The sequence below is a fragment of the Halictus rubicundus genome, chromosome 13, assembly GCF_050948215.1.
Source record: "Halictus rubicundus isolate RS-2024b chromosome 13, iyHalRubi1_principal, whole genome shotgun sequence".
In the NCBI taxonomy this organism is placed as follows: domain Eukaryota; kingdom Metazoa; phylum Arthropoda; class Insecta; order Hymenoptera; family Halictidae; genus Halictus; species Halictus rubicundus.
This window is the reverse complement of record NC_135161.1, coordinates 9,147,369-9,173,040: the sequence shown is the minus strand read 5'-3', so window position 1 is coordinate 9,173,040 and position 25,672 is coordinate 9,147,369. Positions and strand designations below refer to the sequence as shown.

The following is a 25,672-nucleotide window of genomic DNA, read 5'->3' as shown; positions in this document are numbered from 1 at the left end:
AATTCTGTATAATCCTGAGAGTCTTGTGAGTGCCTAGGGGATCTAGTGGTGTTAATCCGGCACTGCGGTTCAATTTCTCGCTGGTGCTCGCGCGGCCGAGCCTCCAAGGTTAGTTTTGACGAAGATCGATCGGGAGTCCCGTTGAGAGGACGCTCGCAGAAGCGCCTTGATCCACTTCGCGCGGCTGAAAAAGAGAGCCGGCGTAAGTACTCCTGTTAACCGGTCTCTGATTTATCGATCACACAGCCGGGCCGGGCCGGGCCGGGCCGGGCCGACTGTCCTATGCATAATGCATTCGGGGTGCACGGGCGGGAGGGCGGGCGGGGGTGCATCGCGGCGAATCAATTAAAGGGATCGTTTGGCTCGCGCGTCGGTTACGCTCTCTCGCGTCGCGCAATACTCTGTTCTCTCGGTCTGCGAGCCCTGCATCTCCGCGATGCATAATGCAATGCATAGAGCTGAGTGGACCGGAACGACAATGCGCCCCGTGCCAGGGGAACACGCTTTCAGCGAGCTCGCCGCGTAAACCACGTCATAGCGTATCTAGATGTAGCGTGCGTCGCGGGGACAACGTCACGGAGGGTCGCGGTTCCGGAATGGAATTTACGAGACAGAAAACAGGTGGTCGGACGTTGCGACGTCCGAGGACCGCTGTTGCTCAAATCAGACAACCCAGCGAGGCCTCGCGGAGACTCGAAAATTCGAAAAAGATGACGTAACGTTAAGGCTTCACCTTTAACGAAGCGATTCTTACGAATTTATTTTAGTATAAATTTTGGATAGATAAAAGCAGGCCTGATACAGTCTTTTCTCGATATATGTCATGACATATATCGTCTAGGAGATACTATTATTCTCCGATCCACGCTTAACGGCGTACCGTATTATTTTTTACACTTCCCCGCGTCCGAGGCTTCATGATTTTCGGGGACCCTCGCGGAGTATACCCCGCGGAGTGGGGATAGTTCTGGGACTTTTATCGCCTAGATACTTCGGACATATATCGAGTAAAGACTCGGGGTCCGAGGCCACTCGGGCTTCGGGGCCCCTCATGGGGTATAGGGGATAGGGATGGGGATGGGGATAGGGATAGGGGTGGTGGTGGGGATAGTTGTGCGACTGTTATGAGGTATTTGTGACATATATCGAGGAAAGACTGTACTCGGGAAGTACAAGTGTCTTTTTTAGTTGAATTGTTCTTGATGTTTATGCGGCAATATTATTCCTTCTTCTTAAGATTTTAAAACAACTACATACTGATATTTGTTGAGCAGGTCCCTTGACAGATAGAGTTGTATCGCACGAGAGTTTTGACTTTAAAATTTTTTAGAAATGAAATGGTGAATATGAGAGACTTAGCAAACAAGATATTTGATGAAATATTGCATAGGCAGGGTTTAAACACATTTTACAATTTAATTATCTAACAAACGAGCACTCTCATACGTGATTTAGAATTTTCTAGAAAAATATTTTTAACGTTTGGAAATATCTATTACCATCATCTATTACAATCCAGACAAAACTCAATCTAAGACAAAAATTGATTACAATCTATCATTATCTAAATAACAAACGAGCACTCTCATACGTGATCTAGAATTTTGAAGAAAAATATTTTCAACGTTTGGAAAAATCCTGGCCTACAGAGATCAATTTGTAATTTACACTAGAACACTGCGAGAGCATATTAACACTATTAAACGTCAAAATGACGGGTTCCGATATTTTTAATTTACGATTATTGAGACTGCGAAGGTCCATCTACGCGGAATTACTCAACAAATTTACTTCTATAGGTATATATTAGGTCGTCCCATAAGTTCGTGCCGTTTACTCTTGTACCATTTAAATTCTAAAAATAAAATATGTAATCACCCTTTCATTCCACAACCACTTCTGACCTTTTTGGCAAAGATATCCTACCGTCGCTATAAAATTTCTGCGGTTTTTCATTAAAATACTTCTCAATGGTGAAGAACATAAACATATCCGAACTTATGGGAGGACCTAATATTATTTTAGAAAATAGCTAAAAACTCGAATGGACACATTCTTCTATTTTTATAAACTAATACGAAATACTCACTTTTAGTGCTGCGTGAAGCTAGCGTTAAGGAAGTTAGGGCGAAGAGCAGAGCAAAAATGCATAGGGAGGAGCATTTCGGCATAAGAATGCAGGAGGAGTCCTCGGGTATCCGAGGCGAGAAAAAAGGCGAGGAAGGTGTGCTCGGAGGCGTGCACCGGGCAGACATTATTACACAGCGACAAGTGAATAATTTCACGGCGCGTCTAGCTATAAATTAATCGGTCTCGTCCGCGTGGCGCCGAGCGTAACAAAATTTGCAAACGCGAACGCCAGAGAATAATCTGCCGTACGGTTTCGCTCGGTGCTCCCACGCGTGTTCCACACGTTGACCGAAACTAGCCCGGCGCCCGGAGCTCGCCTAAACGAGGACAATCGAGGCTTCTCTCGGCTCGGAAATAATAAAACTAATCGCCGACAGATTACATCGTGCCGGGAACGACCGGTGACGCAACAAAGAGCTGATTCAGCCGACTCGATACGCGGCAGGCAGGCAGGCAGGCGAGGATAGGTAAGAAAAGGAGGTAATAGAAATTCATGAGTACGAGAGGCGAATTAATATCGCGGAGGGGATAAAAAGATAAATGAGATTTTTAATTGGACAGTGTCGACAGACACGGCGAAAAAAGATGGGGACCAGCTGGCTCGGGCCCCGGGAGAAAAAAGGGACAGGGAGATCGCTAAACGCTGAACAAGAAACTGAATTTAGCTTTCGTATCACGGCAGTTTCGTTCGAGCTCTCGCAACAAGCGCCATTGTTGATTTATCTTTGTCAAAAAATCTCTGAATACTCACGAAACCTGAACAAAAGTGTACGTAAAAATCTGACGGTGAAACATTGCATAGTTTTTCAGTAAAAAAATGTGGAAGTTGCCCTAAAGTGCCTCGACCAGTCCCTCGAACGCGAATATTGCATCTCATTGAGAAAGTTTCCGACCGGAACCGGCAGACTCGACCCGCCGGTCAATTAGCTGGACAACGAGATTCTAATTGAGGAGTCGTAATAGATACCACGGACAGGTGTCTAATTAGTGGGGCGACTGGAAATATCAACCGGTGCCGGGTACAATCGAATCGGAAATCCCTTCGACGTCCATCGAACCCATCCATCTTGTATTATCGCTTCTATCGGTATCGAGCGACAATCTACAACGAGATAAATTGCAGAATGTATTTTATTAGCACGCGGGGAATGATTGAATGACTTTCAATGAAAAAGGAGCAACTACTTCGAGCTGGAGAAACATGTCCGTATCAAAGAGATTAGAAACTCTCATCGAGGATCTTTCTGCGAGACAGAAACCAGTTAAAAAATGATTAGTTCCATTAATAATCTCGACCAGTTAGGAATGCGTTGACACTTCTAAATTTCTCTTAACATATTATCTAGCTGTAACTGTTCCATAATTTTTCAAAGTCAGTGATCCATGGGTAAGGATTTTTTAATTGATCCTTTTTCAGTAGCTATAGCAATTTCAATCCTGAGCAACCAACCCCTGATAACGTAATCTAATAATTTCATTTGAGATTGATATAGAAATGATGATTTTTTAGGGATTCTTTTGGTGCCACACAATTATGGAAAATAATATAAATAATATTAGTAGTCTATTAATATTATTATTAATTTAAGCTATCATTATTCTTGTCATCATTGCATAAAATCTATTGGTCACAAAAGTGCCAACTTGTCAATTTGTGAATTCTCGATTATTGTCAACAACGCGGGTCTTGTCAGCGACATATATCGTCCAGAAGACATACCCGTGTTATGTTTACAATCCTCGGTGTCCGAGACCTCTCGAGCTTCGTCACACCTCTGGGGGTATACCCCGCAGTAGTGGGGACAATTCTGCGTCATTTATCATCCATGTCTTGGCGACATATATAGAGAAATCACTGTACTTAAATTCTCCACAATTTTAACACTAGATTTACGGGACCCGTCAAAATGGTTGGTTCTACAATTCTTTCATTTACAATTATTGCGATTGTAAAAATGCATTTATTTATTTAACACATTTATTCCTTGGAACATATATTATGATAAAATCTGCTAAAAATCTGGCTGAATATATTCCCAATATTTTTATAAAATCCAAACTGGCCACTTTTAGTGCTCCGTAAATCTAGTATTGAATAAAAACGAAAGAAACCTCAAAAACAACTATGCCGTACAATTAGTGCAACAAAAGAAATCTCAAAAATAACTATGCCGTACAATTAGTGCCACAGCAACTTTCGACTCGCAAAGAGCGAATCGAATTTATGATGCACTCCGGGAGAAACGTCTATTATGTCTGGGAAATACAAAGCTAATTAGCTTTCCCAAAATTTCTCTGACACGTTACGCAAGCAGATAGCAGTATAATTGTCAAGATCGTCATCCATTGTGTCCCCGTAGCGGAACGAAAGCATCACGAAGCGTTAAATCGAGTGAACCGTTTCCTCCGTCCGCGAAGCTTGTCCCACGGAGAGGAGTCGTGTCGTATGCAGAAGCTGGCCGGTTAATCCTGGCCGGAGAAGCTTAGGGCTGCCGTGCACGCGATGTTACGTGAGTCGTTGCCACGAATGTTCCACCTTTTGCGGTTTTGGTCCGCGGTTTCTCGCGTGGCCAAGCTCCTTCGGCATTGTTAAGCTCCCTCCACGTGCCCGGGTCGTTATGCGGCGACGGTCCTCGCTCTTTGCTCGTTACCGGCCCTATAATTGCTAGGCACGAGACGACCATAAGCTGCGGGATTCGCCAATTTATCTTCCGAGCGCTTTGCAACCCGCTAACCTCGCTCGGGACACCATCTTAGCCAGCGATCCATTTAATCCCTGATCTATTGCATTCTCTGAGATCTGTATTATCGGTTTCGTCGGAGATCCCTTCGCGAAGATCTCATCTAATTACGCGATTTAGTGATCTAGTGATTTTTTTTTTATATATGTCGCTATGGCTTGGGTGATAAATGTCGCGGAACTATCCCCACTACCGCGAGTGTATTACCCTGCGAGAGGTCTCAGATTCTGAGGAGTGTAAACATAACACGGCTCGGACAATACATGACGCTGGCAAGACCTGTGTTGTTGACATATATCGAGAATTCACTGTATATGTCGCCAAGGCCTAGGGGATAAACGTCGTGGAATTATCACCGATACCGCGAAGGTATACTCCGCGAGAGGCCTCGGATTCTGAGGAGTGTAAACAGAACACGGCTCGAGTATGTCTCCTGGACGATACATGTCGCTGGCAAGACCCCTGTTGCTGACATATATCGAGAACTGTAGTTCGATTTAATCTTTAATCTTATCATTATTGGATATCTTTGTAATTGAAAAATATGAAAACTGAATTTTTATTCTGAGCCTATGCGGGGTCAGAGGAGCAAATTTTGATCTCTCCGGAAGGTTTTTGTCGCAAAGATGCAGTCGCAAGTATTTGCGCGACATTTTCTAGCCGCGAAACTATTCGAGTCGTCGCAAGTCGGACGCGTCGAGGTTTCGAAGAGGACGATCTTGCAATTAGAGTCGCCGCGAATCTGCATACAATGAAAGAGGACAGAGGCAGAGGGCTTTAACCGAGAGTCTTCGGGGCAGAAAGCCGCGAAAGCAATAACGCGAGACGATAAATTTTCGAGCGTTTTAAAGGGAGCCCCGTCGTCGTTCGTCATCGTTCCCCCCGGGCCTTCGATGCTTTAAAACGGAAAGGGCATGGCCGCTGGCAGCTTCGTTTTGGCCCGTATACATAATTCAGGGTCGTGGGCGAGACGTCCACCACCGTTAAACATTCCCGAAACGAAATTGACACTAAACATCTCGGCTCGAAATCGCTGGACACTTTTTTCCAGAAAAACAAAATTAAATAATCTATAGTTTCCGTTCAGCAGGATCCCACTCGATTTAAAAATTGCTGATTTTAAACATTTACAATAAAAATGTTAACTTTTTAAGCTAATTACAGAATAAATGTACAATTGATCGCATTGAAATTATTCAAGATAAATTATCTGATTCCCATCTCTTGCAATTACTACAGAACATTTTTATTTCTCATAAAAATCCGTAAATTATTTATGGGGCAGTTTTTAGAAAGTAAATCAGATCAGGTTACTTCGTCAATCTTCCTCGCTGTAACCTGAGTCGCCAGATCAGGGGTGTTGACTCGCTTGAGGGGAAAGTGTTACCCCCTCTCCGCTAGCCCCGGATCAGTCACGTGACCTCGCGACACATGCAGGACAGAGAAGAAGCGCGTCACGTGACCGGGCCGTGGCGGATGGGTGGGGGAACAGCGTCGCGGAAGTGGAAGGTAAAGTCTTGATCTGGCGAGAAGTGCCTTAAAATGTCCATTACCCTCGCAATTAAAAAAATCACATTCAATTTAAGAAGGTGAAGAACCTCTCGGCTGCGTTGCCGTTCGACAGCTACGAACGCAATTAAGGAAATAATGCGGCAGGCACCGAGGCAGCGATTCTAAGAGGCCGACGACGCATAAAAGAACAGTGTGCGGTTATCAACAATTGATAGGGCCGTAAACAAAATTTCTCCGGCGAGGCTAAGTGGTAAGGCGAGCCGGAGAAAGCGAAAGCGCAGGACGCGAATAAATGGATCTCGCAGAAGGGGTTCTTCTATCGGCTGAAGGGGTCTTCGGCTTTACGAGCCTGGACAAAATTGAGGAGGAAGGGAACTGGTCTCGGACGCGTTTACACGACGACACCGAGCGGACAAGCAATCGGGGGACTAACCTCGGCTAACCTTCGCTCACGTGAACCTCCTATCCTTCGTTAAACCTTGATTATTCCTCGAGTTAAGTTACCACGGGTGACTGCATTATACGCGAGTTGTTCCACGGGGCCCCGTGTCTCTTCCTCTCTCTCTCTCTCTCCCTCTCTACCCCCCTCTCTCTCTTTCCCCCTCCCTCTCTGGTAAGCAATATTCAACCTGACACACCGAGCCGCGTTCACTATGGCTCTACCTCCGACCGTCAGAACGATCATCCTCCGAGAGGACGCTAGAAGGATTCGAAGGACGCGGAAAGCGTTTTCCGCAGGAACAAGACAGGTTCGAAGGAGGCTCGAGGATTCTGGAGAGTGTCGCAGGTTGATAGGACCTCGATGACCGAACGAGGTCGACAATGTGTGTCGCTTCAAGGTTTGTGCAATCGGTGAGGTAACCGAGCTTGGGACCTGCTAACTCCTCTTCGGCTTGTCGTCGACTTTGGCCTGACTCTGCAAGGATCTATTTGTCTATACGATCGAGGATCTTTATGACAAGTAAAAATTATTTGCATCCGTTGCGAGAATCAGAAGCCACTTGGAAATACAGTGAATTCTCGATACATGTCAACGAAACGGGTCTTGCCAGCGACATGTATCGTCCAGGAGACATACCCCCAGCCGTATTATTTTACACTAGGCGTCCAATGCCCCCAGAGCTTCGCAGTCACTCACGGGGTATAGCCCGCGGCAGTGGCGATAATTCCGCGACGATTATCATGCAGGCCTTGGCGACATATACGGAGAAATCACTGTACTATTCTCTGATCCACGCGACCTTACATTCCTCGGCGTCCGAGGCCTCTCGAACTTCTTGGGGTATACCCCGCGGTAGTGGGGATAATTCCGCGACGTTTATCATGCAGACCTTGGCGACATATACGGAGAAATCACTGTACTATTCTCTGATCCACGCGACCTTACATTCCTCGGCGTCCGAGGCCTCTCGAACTTCTTGGGGTATACCCCGCGGTAGTGGGGATAATTCCGCGACGTTTATCATGCAGACCATGGCGACATATACAGAGAAATCACCGTACTATTCTCTGATCCACGCGACCTTACATTCCTCGGCGTCCGAGGCCTCTCGAGCTTCTTGGGGTATACCCCGCGGTAGTGGGGATAATTCCGCGACGTTTATCATGCAGACCATGGCGACATATATAGAGAAGTCACTGTATCTTTCTTCACTTTGAAATTTGGGAGTAATTTATTCTTACTCCTCAATTCTTTTCATTCTACTCCTGTTCCAAATGCAGGTTAATTTTAGGCCGTCTATATTCAATTCTCAGAGGATTAAAAAACACGAGAAACTCGGAGACATTCGCTGGGACAGTTGCAATTGAACTGGAACTTTATCCAACGGGAGCATAAATAAAAATTACGTGGCATAAGTAAAACTATGTGATGCTAGGAGCGCGCAAAAATCGGTGTCGACGGGGTAGCACCCCGTCGAAGCGATTCCTGTTTGCGGCAATTGTGCAGCTCGCAAAAATTGGATTTGCATGAAGACGCGCAGCCTATTGATGACGGTCGATCGACAACGCGGTAAATCATTGGAGATAATCGGAGGCAGACGGAGAGGCTCGGCGATTCCAGTTGTCCGTTGATTCTCGGAGCTTGTCCGTTCGCGGGGACGCGTTCATTATGGTTTATTCATAAAACGTTCGACGGAGGACAACGTCGCTCGTCGCGCGGCAAATTTAGTCGCGAATAGAATTTCTGCGAGAGGATGCGCGGCTGTCGATTCGCGACGTTTATTGCCCGCGAATGTTCTCGGGACGAGTCGGGGACTGTCTTATCTGCTCGTTGTCCCTATGCCAGAAATACCGCGTGCACGGAACATTCGGAGAACGAATGAATTTTGTCAGTAGTATTCAGGATTTATGACATTTCGCAATCAATTCTCGAAATTTTTATTTTACGTAAAGATCCCAATGATAATAGGACGTTTTTGCATTGACTTTGACGCGGACGTTTTACTACGTATGTTTACAATCTCTTTTAATTCATTAATAAATAAATCTCCTTATTTTTATTTTGTATCCGCAGGAGAATTGACCACGTTAGAATAATGTATTAAAAAATGACAAGTACTCTTGTCTATCGCCACTATAAAAATTATTTTATTAAGCATCCGAACCAGTACATTTTTTTCACATTTTGACAGTACCACCAAAGAAGTCAAAAAAATTCCCTGAAGAGTATTAACATTGACATTGAAATTTTTGGTTCCGTAGATTCTTTGAACAACAAACTAAAATATTAATTCATGATTTATATATGATGATTAGACTGCGGATCTATGTGCAAATATGCTTGTATTAATTGCAAGACACAGAAGCGAAACAAACATTTTTTCCTTCTTTTAATTAGTTTATTAAGCTGAAACTAGCACGCTGATGTCTTTCAATTTTTGTAATATGTCCACTGCTTTAAATTGTGCTTACCTATTTTTGTCATAAATGCATAAAATCCGCGGTTTAATGATGATCGATATCATTTTATTTATTTTCGCTATTAACGACTTTATTTAGGGAATTCTTTTTGGGGGTAGCGACCGGCAGATTTTTCTTTTGATATTTTCGTTTGATAGCACTGACAATGAGAACCGCTGGCAACAATCCGACGGTAAATTACGAGCCACGCGAATACCTACACGGAACATCCAATCCGCGCCGGTGGTCGGGCAAGATGTACACGGAGAAATTACAAGAGACAATCGATCGGTTTTTCCCGTGGTTTAATAACGAACGAACGAGCAAAATGAGGACTGGTTATTATTTTCATCTCGTTTTTTCTTGCGCGATAATTGGACGCGATGTCGAGTACAGAGGTTGCGTCGATGCCTGACCCGGAAACTGGATATTAAAGTCGAACCGAGGGAATGATCGTAAGAGATCGAAAGAAAAGAGGACGCTTGCAACAGCGGTGGTAAAAATTGCAACATTTCGACACATATCGAACTAGGACAATTACTGACTCGACGATTTACGATTTCCTACCGAGCTGATTAGGGCTGACTTATCGTCGGGAATTTCCTGCGAGGAAAACGGATTTTGCAAGAAAAAGGAAATGTTCGTCGCGTGCCTCTAGTATCGTGCCTTTTTTTATTATCATGCTTCTATTCTTTTTTCTCCTGTTATTGATTTCATATTTTCTAGACCAAGAAGATTAACACACTTCTCTAATTTTATTGCTACATTCTAATGCAAACAAAATTTTGTCATCTCAATTATTTCTCTAGCTTTATTTCCCAAAATATTTGTGGGAGTTATTACTACATCTTTAACAAGAACAATAAAAAAAGAATAGTACAGCGTTTACTCGATATATGTCCCGAATGCCTGGCCGATAAAAGTCCCGGAAGTGTCTCCACTTCAGTCTCAAAGAATAGTATCTCCTGCCCGATTTATGTCCCTGGCTAGACCCGTGTTTTGGACATATATCGAGTAAACACTGTACTACAAGGAATTCTTGAGCTAATCATTGCCAACATCTTCACCAACATCGAATTAATTTGTACCAACTCTGAAGATTATTTGCCCATTACTTTAAGGGTTGTTTACACCGCTTCAAAAAGAACAAAGACCAATAAAAATAAGAATAATATTGCAAGGACTACTTGACCTAATCATTGGCAGAATTTTCTCCAAAATCGGATTAATTTTTTCCGACCCTAAAGACTAATAATTGCCCATTATTTTAAAGGTTGTTTACACCCCTTCAAAAAGAACAAAGACCAATAAAACAAGAATAGTATTTCAAGGGCTACTTGACCTAATCATTGGCAGCATTTTCCTCAAAATCGGATTAACTTTTTCCGACCCTAAAGACTAATAATTGTCCATTACTTTAAGGGTTGTTTACACCCGTTCAAAAAGAACAAAGACCAATAAAAAAAGAATAGTATTTCAAGGGCTACTTGACCTAATCATTGGCAGCATTTTCCCCAAAATCGGATTAATTTTTTCCGACCCTAAATAGCTCATTACTTTAAGGGTTGTTTACACCCCTTCAAAAAGGACAAAAACCAATAAAAAAAAAGAATAGTATTTCAAGGGCTACTTGACCTAATCATTGGCAGAATTTTCCCCAAAATCGGATTAATTTTTTCCAACCCTAAAGACAGATGATTGTCCATTTGAGGAGTGTTTTCACCCCTTGCAGCGAGAACAACGACCAAAAAAGAAAAATGCTATTACCGATGATTATTTAATTGGATTATTGGAGAAACTTTCGGCAAAATCGTCGGAAGTGGTATCCACAAAGGCGCTCCAGAATTCCGCTAATACCTTGACTTTCCATTTCGAGAGCAGGAGGTTAATCGACGGCTCGCTGCCACCGCGGGATTCCTCATTGACAGCGTGGTTCCCGGTTCGCGACTGCCAGCGACGAGAATGCGCGAGATCTGTTCGCCTCTTTATCCCGTGCTCGTATTGAAATATCCTACCGCCGCGGTACTTTACATTCCACAGGGGGAGTAATTACTTTTTGCATCGGACATCACGAGTTTCCCATGAAACGGACCCGGTTCTTGTACAGGGAAATCTCCCGGGAGATAAACGTCGCTCCGCCGTGAGATATTACCCGTAAACTTCTCCTTGCGGAAGCTACCGCGGAACATTGTATTGTTGCAACAGTACTGCGGCCTGAACTGTCAACCTTATAGCTTGTAAATATATTTCCTAACTATTGTAGGCCGACAGGCGAAATTAGCCTCTGCTTTATAACCTGATCTGCAGATCTTTTCTCAAGATCTTTTTATTTTTTTAAATCGACAGCAGATTTTCAATTTTTCACATTTCACATGGCAGAAAAATATCTTCCAGAGACTGACACATCCCCTATGATAAAATTAAAATAAATGTAAATAAACATCTATTAGTAATAGTATGTGGAACTTAAAATTATTAAGGACAACTGTTAGGTTATCAGGGCCGTTAATTTCGGCAGTAATAATTTTCTAGCAGTACAGTGATTTCTCTATATATGTCGCCAAGGCCTGGATGATAAACGTCGCGGAATTCTCCCCACTACCGCGGGGTATACCACATGAGGGGCCTCGGTAAACATAAAACGGCTCGAGTATGTCTCCTAGACGATACACGACGCTGGCAAGACCCGGGTTGTTGACATATACAGTGAATTGTCGATATATGTCAACCACACGGGTCTTGCCAGCATCGTGTATCGACCAGGAGACATACCCGAGCCGTGTTATGTTCACACTCCTCGGCGTGCGAGGTCTCTGGTAGTGGGAATAATTCCGCGACGTTTATCGTCCAGGCCTTGGTGACATATATAGAGAAATCACTGTAAGTGCTCAATTGGGATCATATTTTTTAGCAGATTTTTGAACTTGTCGTCCGTTCCAAGCCTAGGGCTTGAAATGCTTAAAATTAAAAAAGTATACTAAAATCCAGATGACCTTTTTTTACTAATCGCGGAAATTTTCCGAAATGAGCTCCACAGTGAGAACCAGAGAAATTCCCGGAGCGTTTCGAGACACGAATCTGCGATTGGCGGGGCACGGTCTCGCGGAAATCCGCGTTCGACTACGCCGAGGCTGCCGTCGAGCATGATCGGGACGAGAATACTCGTCTGAGGGTAGCGGGTTTTCCAATTGAGCGTTCGCGGAACTCGGATTGGCTCACGACACGGCGGACGTGGCACGAGCAGCAAATAAATCGCGGCGTCGAGCGGTCTTATGCTAATCCGCTTGGCACGAGTGTCTATTACGAAAGTCGTTGTTGGGGTAAAAACGCCGCGTCGCCGGCGAAAAACACGTCGGTGTAGAAACACCGGGCGGTACATGTGTTCGGGCGACACGCAAAACGACCGATCGGCGACGGGTTGTCGCCTGAAATTTCACGCGGCCTGCCGCTAGACGCTCATTAACCCGGCCGCTCGTAATAGCGTGTAATATAATTTCGAACGATCCCCGGGACACGTCAACGAACGGGACACCCGTACGTCGGTCTCCCTCGGGAAACCTCGCGAGGGATCACTCCGTAATTTATTCGCGGAACCGTGACCCGTAAATTGCGTTTCGCGAAAGCTTCAAAAGATGTAATCTTATCCAGTCTTGTGTGACTTACCACGCAGCGTCCTGTTACCCGTTTGCTCGTTGCAACTAGTATTACTTCTCGGTAAGAGACTATAGCCGCGCGATAAGATACGGCCGGGTGCTCGGGACGAGCGCCGCCGAGAGCCCTGATCAACGAAAGTGCCGTGTAACGCGAATTACGCGAGAAAACGGGCCCCGGAAACCTCTCAGCACCTCGTCAGAATCAATATTACTGCAATCGAGCACGATTATGGTCGACCGTTCGACTGCTCTTTTTGCACGCGTGAGATACAGGGCTGAACCGGTACATGAACTGAACTGATCTCAGTGGTTCGTAGGAACATTCTGTTACGACAGCGAATTATCAACAATTTTATATTTTTAATCCTCGTAAGATGAAATTTATTGTCAACCGTAGCACAATGTTTACTTTATATATGTCCCAAATACCTCGCCGATAAGAGTCCCAGAACTATCCCCATTCCGCGGGGTATACTCCACGAGGGGCCCCAAAGCCCGAGTGGCCTAGGTCCCCGAGTCTTTACTAGATATATGTCCCAAATACCTAGGCGATAAAAGTTCCAGAACTATCCCCACTACCGCGGGGTATACCCCATGACGGGCCCCAAAGCCCGAGTGGCCTAGATCCCCGAGTGTTTACTCGATATATGTCCCAAATACCTAGGCGATAAAAGTTCCAGAACTATCCCCATTCCGCGGGGTATACTCCACGAGGGGCCCCAAAGCCCGAGTGGCCTAGGTCCCCGAGTCTTTACTAGATATATGTCCCAAATACCTAGGCGATAAAAGTTCCAGAACTATCCCCACTACCGCGGGGTATACCCCATGACGGGCCCCAAAGCCCGAGTGGCCTAGGTCCCCGAGTCTTTACTCGATATATGTCCCAAACATCTAGGCGATAAAAGTCCCAGAACTATCCTCACTCCGCGTGGTATACTCCACGAGGGGCCCCAAAGCCCGAGTGGCCTAGGTCCCCAAGTCTTTGCTCGACATATGTCCCAAACATCTAGGCGATAAAAGTCCCAGAACTATCCCCACTCCGCGGGGTATACCCTATGACGGGCCCCAAAGCCCGAGTGGCCTAGGTCCCCGAGTCTTTACTCGATATATGTCCCAAACATCTAGGCGATAAAAGTCCCAGAACTATCCTCACTCCGCGTGGTATACTCCACGAGGGGCCCCAAAGCCCGAGTGGCCTAGGTCCCCAAGTCTTTGCTCGATATATGTCCCAAACATCTAGGCGATAAAAGTCCCAGAACTATCCCCACTCCGCGGGGTATACCCTATGACGGGCCCCAAAGCCCGAGTGGCCTAGGTCCCCGAGTCTTTACTCAATATATGTCCCAAATATCTAGGCGATAAAAGTCCCAAAACTATCCCCATTTCGCGAGGTATACCTCATGAGGGGCCAAGAAGCTCGAGGCACCTTGGTCGCCTAGATCGCGTGGATCAAAGAATAGTGTCTCCTGCCCGATTCATGTCCCTAACTAGACCCGAGTTTTGGACATAAATCGAATAAACACTGTATACCTTGGTCCGTTTAATTTCATCAGCTTTTCGTGGACATCGATCAGCCTATCAGTAGACGGATCTTCAAGCAAAATAAAAAATGTTTGCACTGCCAAATAAAAATTTATTTCTTTAATTATTTTAGAAAGTTGATACTAATCGACTGGTCTCCTCAAATTTTTTTTAATACGTCCACTGTGTTAAATTCCACGAAACAGGATTCGGAGAGATCGACAGACGAAACGGAGTCGATTAATTTCTTCGTCGAAAATTTCGCGAGGCCGGGGAAGAAAGTGGGGGAAAGAGAAACGAGGAGCGTCGATCGAGGAAGAGCACGAGAAGCCGATTCACGGTTCACCGATCTCGAGGCTCGTGTGCGCGCGCGATTTCGTGGCCGCTCGTTGCGTTTCATTCACGAGCAGTTGCCCCGAGCTAGATACGGTGAATGTTAATGAGAGCCGGCCGGTCAGCTGCTCGATCCCCGGCCAGGATCGGAGCAGAATGATCCAGCTAGACAGGAAATTCCAGGATACCGTCCGAGGATATAGTTCCTGCTTGTGTTCCTCTTCCTCGATCGATCTTGTTCCCACTACAGTGTTTACTCGATACTTGTCCAAAACACGGGTCCAGCCAAGGACATATATCGGCCAGGAGATACTATTCTTTGATCCACGCCGAAGATAGAAAAGGACAGCTAGAGGCCTCGGTTCATGGCATCTCATATACCCCGTGAACTATCTAGTTCTGGGACTTTTATCGGCTAGGCATTTGGGGCATATATAGAGTAAACATTGGAATTCTTTTCCTACAAATCCTTTCGAAATTCGGTGAGCGTTACTGTCGGTGCTTCTTGAGTAAAGGTTCAGAGTGAGAACAATTACTTGAACTAATTTTGTATTTTTCAACGAAGTCCCGCAAAATCGTAAGTTATCAGAAAAAAGTTTTTGTTCAATGGCTTCTAGATATTGTTAATTGGTAGTCAATGTATCACAGGATTTTTCGATTGGATATGTTGTTTTGAGGAAGATGGACATAAGATCCGAGAGAAAATGGACGGTTCGGTGATCGAGATATCGTTGCACATATATCGAGAGAGTGCAGCAGCATGGGCGTGCATCGGAACCAGTGTGCCCACCCCGAGTGCAGCATCGAGCGCAGTTTGCGAAGGCGGAACGCGCGCGGCCGCACCGGAACTGCATTATTCACGCTCGATTTTTCGCGAGTCGAGCGTGCAAAAAATATGCAAAAGTCCAGAACGGATGTGCACGTCGCAAGAAACCACCGAGCAGCCCGCCATGGGTGGTTCAACCGGGAGAGATCGAGCCGCGCAACAATGGCGTCGAACAGGGTCCCTTCGCCCGTGAACGTCCTCGAATCATCCCCCATCGATTATGATCCGACGCTCGAAACACTCCATCCTATCCTGAACCATCACTTCTTACACCATAGACAGAAAAATGTACAGCGTCTACTCGATATATGTCCAAAACTCTGGTCTAGCCGGGGACATGTATCGGGCAGGAGATTCTTTGATCCAGGTCTCTCGAGCTTCTTGACCCCTCACGGGGTATACCCCGCGGCAGTGGGGATAGACCTGGGACTTTTATCGGCTAGGCATTTGTGGATCTTTATGCAAAATAAAAATTTTCAATTACAAGGTACTGGAATAAAGTTAAACAATAGACATCGTTGAAAATTCACAAAAGATTCCTGGTCTCCACAATTTCCAAACCTCAAAAATCTATCTTTAAAATATTGTTCTCCTAAATTTTGTAATTTCTAATAATTTTTTAAGAGGTAAGGTTCTGGGACTTTTATCGGGTAGGGAGTTTGGACATATATAAAGTAAATACTGTATCATCGAACGGGTTACCACTGGGATGACTATGGGCCACTGGAACCATCAGACTAGTCACAATAACAGGTTTAGAGGTCTTCCCATTTAATTATTGAAATAATATCGATGCTCTTATGGAAAATAATTGGGATGCGGATAAATTTCTCGAAATCAGAATAAACGGAGCTTCCCCGTTTTTACAAAGCGACACAAATTAGTAGACTGCTATGATTTATGCATTTTTCTCTTATGCATTTGTGACAAAAATGTGTAATCTAAAGCAGAAGACAGATTTTTAAAAATTGAGTGTGCAAATGTGTTGGCTACCAGACCTGGGCAAAATTTCGAGAAAAAATATTTACAATACTATTTTAAATAGCATAATTTAATGTGGTTCAAATAAAATACTACTTTAAACAGAACGAAAAATATCGGCAAATAAAATATTCTTATTTTGATAACCAGATACATAAAATATGTTGTATTTCAAATATGTTTATCAAATATTTCCTTACAATGAAAATAAGTCGAGCAAATCGTTAATATTATAAATTTTTAACGTAAGAAACTATAATCGTTAACAAACCATTATTTACAGCTTCATTACGAATATTTGCATGTAAAATGTTCATAGACAGACGACAATGTCGTGATAACATTGCACGCAACAAACTATCAGAAAAGTACAAGTTACTATCAACCATTTGAAATACTACTTTACACAGTCCTACAAAATAAGTCCCACAGTTTCCAATATTTTCCGAATAAAATTCAAAAAATAAAATAAAAATTATAAAGAAAATTATAAATTATTAAAATTATTTAAAACCAGTAATATCTCAAAAACTTTTTCTTATAAATAAAATAATCTATTTACATGATTATAGGTGTGCTTTAAAAATACAAACTATTTAGTGTTTTCAATTTCAAATACAATTTTGCCCAGCACTGTTGCCTACTATCTCTCAAGTCAGTATAAACAAACACAGCACCTGCGTCCTTTGATAACCGTCGGAGAAATGTAAAACTCTGTCGCAGTCAAGTGGCTGCTGCGCGCATACGTTTATACTTTTGCTGACGCGACTCGCCGGACGTGGTATAGCGTTCAGGACGGACGGGGTTTGACGTGGTCAGGATTTCTCGGGGGCTGGGCCACGGTACGCCACTGTGCCAGCAAATTTATGACCACGATCTCCCGACCAGGCTATTCGTCAGGGACGATCGCGAATCTCAATCCCGGCGTGCACCGTCTTGACGGAGTGCGCCGCAGCAAGAAGGAGACAGCCCGCGAGCGCAGTTCGTATTACGAAGATCCGGCGAGATCTTTGCGCGCTTTGTCAGCGGGCAAAAACCCGCGGAGACCGGGGCTACTCTTCGCGGCAATTTGTCCTGCCCGGTTCTTTATTGTTCCGCCGCGGTTAGGAGAGGCGGTCGCGTCCTTCGGGAGATAATCGATTCGTTCCCGTAGGATCCATCGATCCGAACACGGGCACCGGTTCCTCATACTCGATCCCATTTATGAAACGCGTCGCCTCGATCGGACCCTTTGATCGCCTTTTATTCCAGAACCTTCCACACTCTTTCTTTGACGCTTTCACGCTCTATAGCAATTCGCTAATTCAAGTGTCCCTAATTTTGCTGAATAATTGGGAAAAATGGCAGAACAATCCCGAAGACGTCACCTCGACAGCTCTTAATTAACAGGGTACCGGTTAGTTAAGTGCAAGTCACAGTGTACGCGAAATTCAGTAAATTCTCGATATAAGTCCACTGTGCGGTTCTGGCGAGGAGCATATATCGGATATTTTTCGTTACTTGATATAGTTAGGCGGCTGTCGAGCTTTGTGGTCCCACACGGGGTATACCCCACGACAGTGTAGGTAGTTCAGGGACCTTTAAACGTTAGGGACTTATACCGAGAATTTACTGTGTCGTTTAATGAATAGCGTCGGGTGGAGAGCACTTAGACAACGAAACAGGAATTGGTCGGCTTAGATCAATAAAGCGAAGTGTGCGTTTTACTATGAATAATTAAATAATTCTGTAATTTTATACTCCGCCGTAGTGAGGGTAGTTCAAGGACTTTTAAACGTTAAGGACTTATACCGAGAATTTACTGTGTCGTTTAATGAATAGCGTCAGGTGGAGAGCACTTAGACAACGAAACAGGAATCGGTCGGCTGAAATTAATAAAGCGAGGTTTGCGTTGTATTATAAATAATTAAGTAATTTTATGATTTTATAAATATTCTTACTTGTTTATTTGCGATATAAATAGCAATTCATTCCAAAATAAGCACTGCTCCAACGGGAATTATTTTTTGAACGAGTCCCCCGCGAGTTTTTCCGTGTTTGCTTAGGTTCGCCGCGAAACGCATAACGCATAACGCATGTGAAAACGATTTGAAAGCGGCTACGTGGGTAACGCGGCATTTAGTTAGCACTAATTGCTGGAAGCCACTATCTAGTGACGCGCACGGAATTCGCTAGCCGGTTGATAAACGGTGCATTTCAATTCGCGGGCGATCCAGGGATCGAGGATAATCGATACGGAGATAGAAAGCTCGTTAATCACGGAAGAAACGTGTTCCAGCCCGTGTGGCATACTGATTCAGCCATTCGAAGCGCACCTGGATTAACGTCGAGCACATGCACTATACCCGGATCGATCCCATTTTAATTGCTCGCGAGTATCGCCGATCGATAAACGCTCGTAATTGATCGCGTTAAGTAGGCCGTGGCCTAGGATCTAGAGATCGTCGACAATGGGCCTGGCGGAACGAAATGCCATGATCCTGGGTCCAAGGGCGTAGATCGGTCTCCGTCGACACCATGGGATTCCGCGAGTAGGCGCGGTGATCGAGACGCTCCTTCGTAGATCGCGATCAAAGGTCGCCATCAATCTACACGCTGGATTGTAGCGCAAAAAATGGAAATCGATCGCTGTCTCTCACACTGGGGACATTGGTACATGGAATTTATGAGAGAAGACGTGATTGATACAGGCGAATTTTTCTTTTATTCTTAGGGTGCTGTAGAAACATAGTTAATTGTTTTTAGAGATCTAAGACTCGCGACTAAAAAAAGAAAACGCTTCCACTAATGTATTCGTGACGTTTTTCTGATTAAAATGAGTCCAAACACGACGTCATTCGGAGCACATTTGATGACTTTTTCGCACATGCGGATCACTTTTCTCGATATATGTCGGAAATACCTGGCTGATAAAAGTCGCAGAACTATAAAAGGTCACGAAACTCGAGTGGCCTCGGACGCCGAGGAGCATAAACATAATACGAATTAGGTATATCCTTGTGAGACCTGGAGACCACTACTAATCCAATAACAAAACTTCTCTATTTTTCATTATTTTTTTATGGAACTTTCGCCAACATATTCGTGGCATTTTTGTAATAAAAATGATACCAAATACAATATAATTCCGATGATATTTATATGTATAATGAACGAAAAGAAATTTTCTACGGAAAGAATCGGACGCAAATGTCACCTGGTGTTGCTGACATATATCGCGAAAACACTGTGGTTCGGATAATCGAGGTTCTACTATATCGTGAATTAAACAACCAACTGTGCTCCGAATGGTGTCGTGTTTGGGCTCATTTTAATCGGCCAAGTGTCGCGAACATGCAAGTTAACAAAAATTAATGATATTTTCATCTTATATTTACATAAAAACAATACACTGCTGTGTACGTTTACCCGAAGATTATTCTTCCCGTCGGAACTGTTTAAAATCCAATAAAGAATGTCACCGGGTTCTGTATACGACAAGTGCAGAGTGTAAAAAAAATTGTTTATTTAATTGACTCTCAGGATTGGCACAAACGTCGCAAACAAAAGTTTCTTTTCGGATGAGTAAACGCATAAATGTCTACAAGACGTCTGCGACTAGCGCAAGGAAATTCACGGGGGGAGGAAAGGGGAGGGGGTAGCAACCGTTTGCCCTGAAGAGCAGAAGCTCGCACGCGAGTCTAGAAATCGGCGGCGTAAAAATAGCAAGCGAGGGTAATTAGTGTCGATTGGAGTTGGTAAAGTGTGGCCCGACGATACGGATAACCCTCTTACGAGCGTGCAAAGCTCGGGCAGAGTGGAAAGAGCCGGGGTTAATTGAGCTCAATTAGAAGCGGAGCGATGCGAGCGGTCCGATCGCGGCCGATTCCATTCCGTCCCGCGGTTTACGCGATCGTCCCAGGAGATACAACCCCTTTGGTTTAGGATTAACACACGAGTACCAGCGGAATAAACTGGATATCTGTGTTCGTTGCAGACGACGAGCGTGGGCGGCGCCAGCGTGGTGGAAAAGCTGTCCTTCTACAACCACACGGAATGCGAGTGCAGAGAGAGGACCGAGTACGACACGACCAACGAGAAACCCTCCGAACAGAGAGTCTACAGGCACTATCATCAGCCATCCCCGCAACCTCAGAACATGAGAAGGGCACAACCAAGAAAGCCGTAAGTCCCTTCGACTCCCTCTTCGAGGCCCTTTGTTCGTCCATTGGGTGTGCAAATGAATTCGGTGCCTGCTTCGAAGAAATTCTCGTTTCTCTTGTACTTTCACGGTTTTGTTTTGGGATTATTTTGTTCGCAAGTTACTGGACAATTTTTTTTATTAGACTGCGGATCATCAAGCATAATACAATCTTTTCGCGCCAATTTTATGCAACAAGGGCCAAACGAAAAGTTCCTTCTTTCTTTAATAATTTTAGTATAGTAAAAATAGCACATCGATGTTCCTAAATGCTCCTAATAATTTTTTTTTATTTATTCCCCATAGGGGAGTCTGTAAAATCTATACATTTTGGGATCAACATAAGCTCTGATATACATTAGGTTGATACGACACCTTACAGTTATACATTAATAGAAATATTATTCATTAGTAGGCACAGCAGAGTATAATGCATCGAGTAGATGATTTTAAATCTTTAAATTGCGTAGCTTGAAAAAATTGAAAAGAATGAAGAACATTCCTGAATATTCGATTAGTAAAATATTGTCTGATATTTAAGGGTGGGAACAAATTGAGCTTACTTGATCTTTCCATAAGATCAACTCTTTGTGTTTCCAACAAAGTACATTGCAAAATAATATAAATTAAGATCTTAAGATCTCATTTGTATTCACTTATAGCAAAATTAGGTATGTGCAGCTAAAAGCGGAGGAACGATTAGCAGAATTTAGGAATCTCGTGATTTTCAACTCCTTAGAACGATATGATAGAACTCGGTTGTTAAAAACAAGACGACCGAATGAATCTGCGCACCCGATGCATAGACCGAACGAATTGATGCACCAGATGCACAAATCGAACCGTGCCAGTGTCTACCCAAATTAATTCGGGTTCAGAAACCTCGTGCGGTTCGTGTCGGGCCCGTATCTCGAATAATTTGTAATTCGAAATTGACCAGGTGCCGTTGTCCCTCGGAGTTCACGCCCAGGATCACGCCAGAAGGCGAGTGCCATTGCAACTGCTACGAGAACCATCAGAACTGCATCAAGATCAGACGAGGGAAGGGCTACTTCTCCCTATCCGATCGACTGTAAGTAAATGAGGATCCTTTGATCAATCGTTGCACTCAATTCGCATCGAAACCAGGGACCAGAATTTTTATAACACCGAAATCCAAAAAGTTATGGCATGAGAGTTAACACTGAACTGATCTACCATGATCAGGATGACCGATTTTACATTTTACAATTATTGAAACTGTGAAAATTCATTTATGGAAAATAGCGGAATGAATTACCTTGTCGTGAAAATAAATTACCTTGTTGTAATTGTGAAAATTACGGACAATCTGAATAAATTCAGGGTTGCCATTTATGAGGCAATATAAAGGCTCCCGTTTAGGCTCCTCGCTCGCCGAGGAGTGTAAACTTCGAACTATCAAAGAATAGTATCTTCTACCCGATATAAGTCCCTGGGCAGACCCGTGTTGTGGACGTATATCGAGAGAACACTGTACTAACGAATTGTGCATCGAGTATCTGACATTTTTGTGGTTGCAGGTGCATCCAAAATGAGGAATGTGCAATGCCAAGCTGCGAGTTCGGCGAGTACATGCGTCGCCAAGGAAAATGTCCAAAGAGGAAGGACAAGTTCGACGCGATCGTGAATTTCCGGACCAACCTGAATCACCGATACAGAAGTTAAACTCAGTGTGTGGAAAAAACAACTCGAGGGCCCTTCATCGTGTGCCAGTGAGAAGAGATAGATAAAAGAGATAAACGGAAGAGAGAGGGAGAGAGAGAGAGAGAGAGAGAGAGGGAGAGAGAGGGTGAGAGAGAAAAGCAGGAGAACGAGAGAGAGAGCGAGGATCGTGCGACGATTAATCGACGGTGCCATTTTCTTTCCGAGTGCCTTCTACTTTTTTCCTTTCTATCAGAAAGACTCGTTGTTATATGTACATGTGTGCATACCCCTCGGGGCAGTTAGGTATAGGGAAATAATCCTTGCTGCTTTGAGCTACGTCAGCCATCGACGACTGTACTCTCACCCCTCCCTTTCTTTCTCTCTCTCTCTCTCTCTCTCTCTCTCTCTGTCTCTCTGTCTCTCTCTCTCTCTCTCTTCGTTGTCCTTTCTTTGTTTTCTTTTTTTATATACTATTGTTGTCGACGTCGATCGTACGATAAGAGACCGGCGACAGACTGCGAATCGCAAATATTGAACTCCCACGGCGTTGTCGCCCGAGGCTTCGTAGATCTGAGAGGGACGCGATCATGCTCGGTGCGCGCGAAACACCGCGTCAATGCACTCTGCACTCTGCAAAGCAGTTTCCAAAAATTGCACCTTTCCATCGATCTTTCTGCCCGGTAAAAAATACAACTGGACAAGTGTAACTTTTATTCGTCTAATTCTCTTTAAAATCCACAAAATCACTGAATGTTCGGAAACAAATTTTGTGTCCGGCTTTTGAAAGTTATACAATATTTGGGAAATTGAAGTTTCGCTATGAAAAGCTGTTTTCCAGAGCATAGTGCATGAGCGAATCGCTGTTGCAATGGACTGCGGTAATGCTTGCATTTTCGAGCTGCGAACTTAATTTGACAAAATTGATATTAAATTGATATTGATTCTATCAAATTGATATTAAATTGATATTTAATATCGAATTATTTAATTAGTTTAATTAATATTGATATTGATTTTACAAAATTGATATTTCCAAAATGGCCTAACGATTCTTCAGATTTCGCTTTAATTCGCAGTAATGCTTTTAATTACACATTCTACAGTCTTCGTATGTGAGGTGTGTCTTTTCATGAGACAGGGAGAATTCGAGAATTGTAGAATTGCATAATACAGAATACGATTTGAAAGCGAGCATTATCGGAGTCGTCGGCGAGAGAAGGGCCAGCCCTTTGGATTTCGCGAGAAGGGACGTCGAGGGTCGTATACCAAAGTGAGAGTACCGCGACGAGAGGATTGCGGCGTTATTAAATAGGTCCCTCGACGTGCCGATTTTTCAATTGTTTTCTGTATTCTTTTCTCTACAATCTTACATATTGCGATTCTTACGGAAGAAGTGTTCTCTCTCTCTCTGTGTGTGTGCGGTGTCGATCGCGATCGAATGGATCGTGCGATATAATGATTCGTCTGTGTTCGATCGTGTACAGCGAGAAGAGAAAAACCGATTGCCATGTAGGTGTAAGCTCATCCCTGGTATATAAGAAGATGGATATTGTAACACCGTTTACGTTGTGTATCCGCGAAACTAGTTAATTGTAGTCGAGATGCTCGCCGCGTTTCGGGGAGACCGGACCGTTTCGATGGATTAGCGAACGATAGGCGGCCCTTGGCCCTTAATTAACACGTTCAACCTGTTAAGTCAACGCAATGACCAATCTACTCTAATTCTTTCAAATATAAAACAAATCATACTCTCCGAGACGAAGGGATCCCAAAAGCCCCCCCCCCCCCCCCCCGTTGGATCGACAACATTCATTTTCGACGAAATAAAAATTTTCCTTTATTTGATAAGGAGCCAACTATCCCTAAAGGTCCTATCCCTTCCATTGAACCTACTTTTGACACGAGAAAAATTGTAGTTTGCTGGATAATAGTAAAATGGTCCCTGAAGGTACCATTCGTCCTATAGGACCAATTTTTGTTGGGACAAAAATTCCTCTTCCTCTAATACACATTCAGTAACCCCTAAAAGTTCTATTCGTCCTATCGAACCTGCTTTTCAAACCGAAATAAATTCCACATCGTTTGATAATGGTAAAATGGTTCCCAAAAGCGACGTTCCGGTGGCAAAATATCATCGGATAAATATTGACAATGCACCAATGGCATCTCTGCACCGAGTAACATTTAGCAAAAGGAGTTACAAGAAGTCGGAAACTCGGCCGCGCAGGTTGACCGTGTTAAGAAACGAAGAATGAATCTCGAGATCGCGGCTTCGCCAGCCCCCAAAACGATAGATCGCGCTTAATTTATCGATAAGCCTAGCGCGAAAGGACCATCGAACCCCGAACCTGTACAGACCACGAAACGACGGACATTCGAAGAAGCTATTTAAGTATACGAGAAAGCGTGCGAGCGAGGGAGAAGTTGAAGCAGAAGAAGAAAACGAAAATAAGCCTGTGTGTGACTCCGATCGGAGTCTCGAGTATTTCGTGTCGCGCGACCATCCCCCACCCCGAAACCCCCACCCCGAATCCTTCTCCGCCCCAACTAAAAAAACGTGTTTTGTACGCTTTTATATGCATTACTATAAATATATACGTATGTATTACTCGATCGCGGAAAACCGGTAACCGATCCAGCATTTATAATCCGATGGAGAAAACGTTGTGTCACGCGCTTTGTCGTCCGACGATCGAATTCCGCCGATTTTCGAGCGAGATCGTGAAGAGATTCGAGACTCGATCCGCAGGATGCGCGATGCACACGATTTTTAACCGTTATGAATTTTGTTGTGAACGTTCCGAGTCCGCGCGATCAATCGCGAGAACGTGAACACGCATCTACTCGATATTCAAGCTTGCTGTTGTACTCGCTACCGACAGTAGACAATATACATATAGTACGTAGCCAGCAAACCATGCAGTAAAATTGTATAAAGAAATTCATGATTATCGTTTCAATAAAATCACAATTGTGTATTTTCTTATTATTATTTAAATAAATTACGATTAAATTATAGCCGTCCTCGTGTTATATAAGGACCTCTGGGAGCTCGGAGGAGTCCCTGGGGTTTGTGTCTCGGTTACTCCTGAGGGACCCTTTGCAGATCCCTGGAGGAGCCCCGTGGACTATGGAGGACCCTGAAGGACCCTGAAGGACTCTAGGCGTCCTTCCTTGCTCTTCCCTCCTCCAATTTTTCATCAGTCTATTTCAGTTTCTTCTCCTTCCC

The 25,672-nt window shown here is 44.1% G+C and overlaps 1 protein-coding gene across 1 annotated transcript in view; it reads left to right on the top strand.

Annotated features, from left to right (window-relative positions):
- Nucleotides 1–25,461, top strand: part of LOC143360458 (uncharacterized) — a 146,811-nt gene extending 121,350 nt beyond the window's left edge. Inside the window, exons 4-6 of the mRNA XM_076799307.1 lie at nucleotides 20,575–20,762; nucleotides 21,719–21,850; nucleotides 22,320–25,461. Coding sequence (XP_076655422.1) covers nucleotides 20,575–20,762; nucleotides 21,719–21,850; nucleotides 22,320–22,464 — 465 coding nt within the window. The 3' untranslated portion in view covers nucleotides 22,465–25,461. The remainder of the gene's footprint in view (nucleotides 1–20,574; nucleotides 20,763–21,718; nucleotides 21,851–22,319) is intronic.
- Nucleotides 25,462–25,672: the final 211 nt, after the last annotated feature.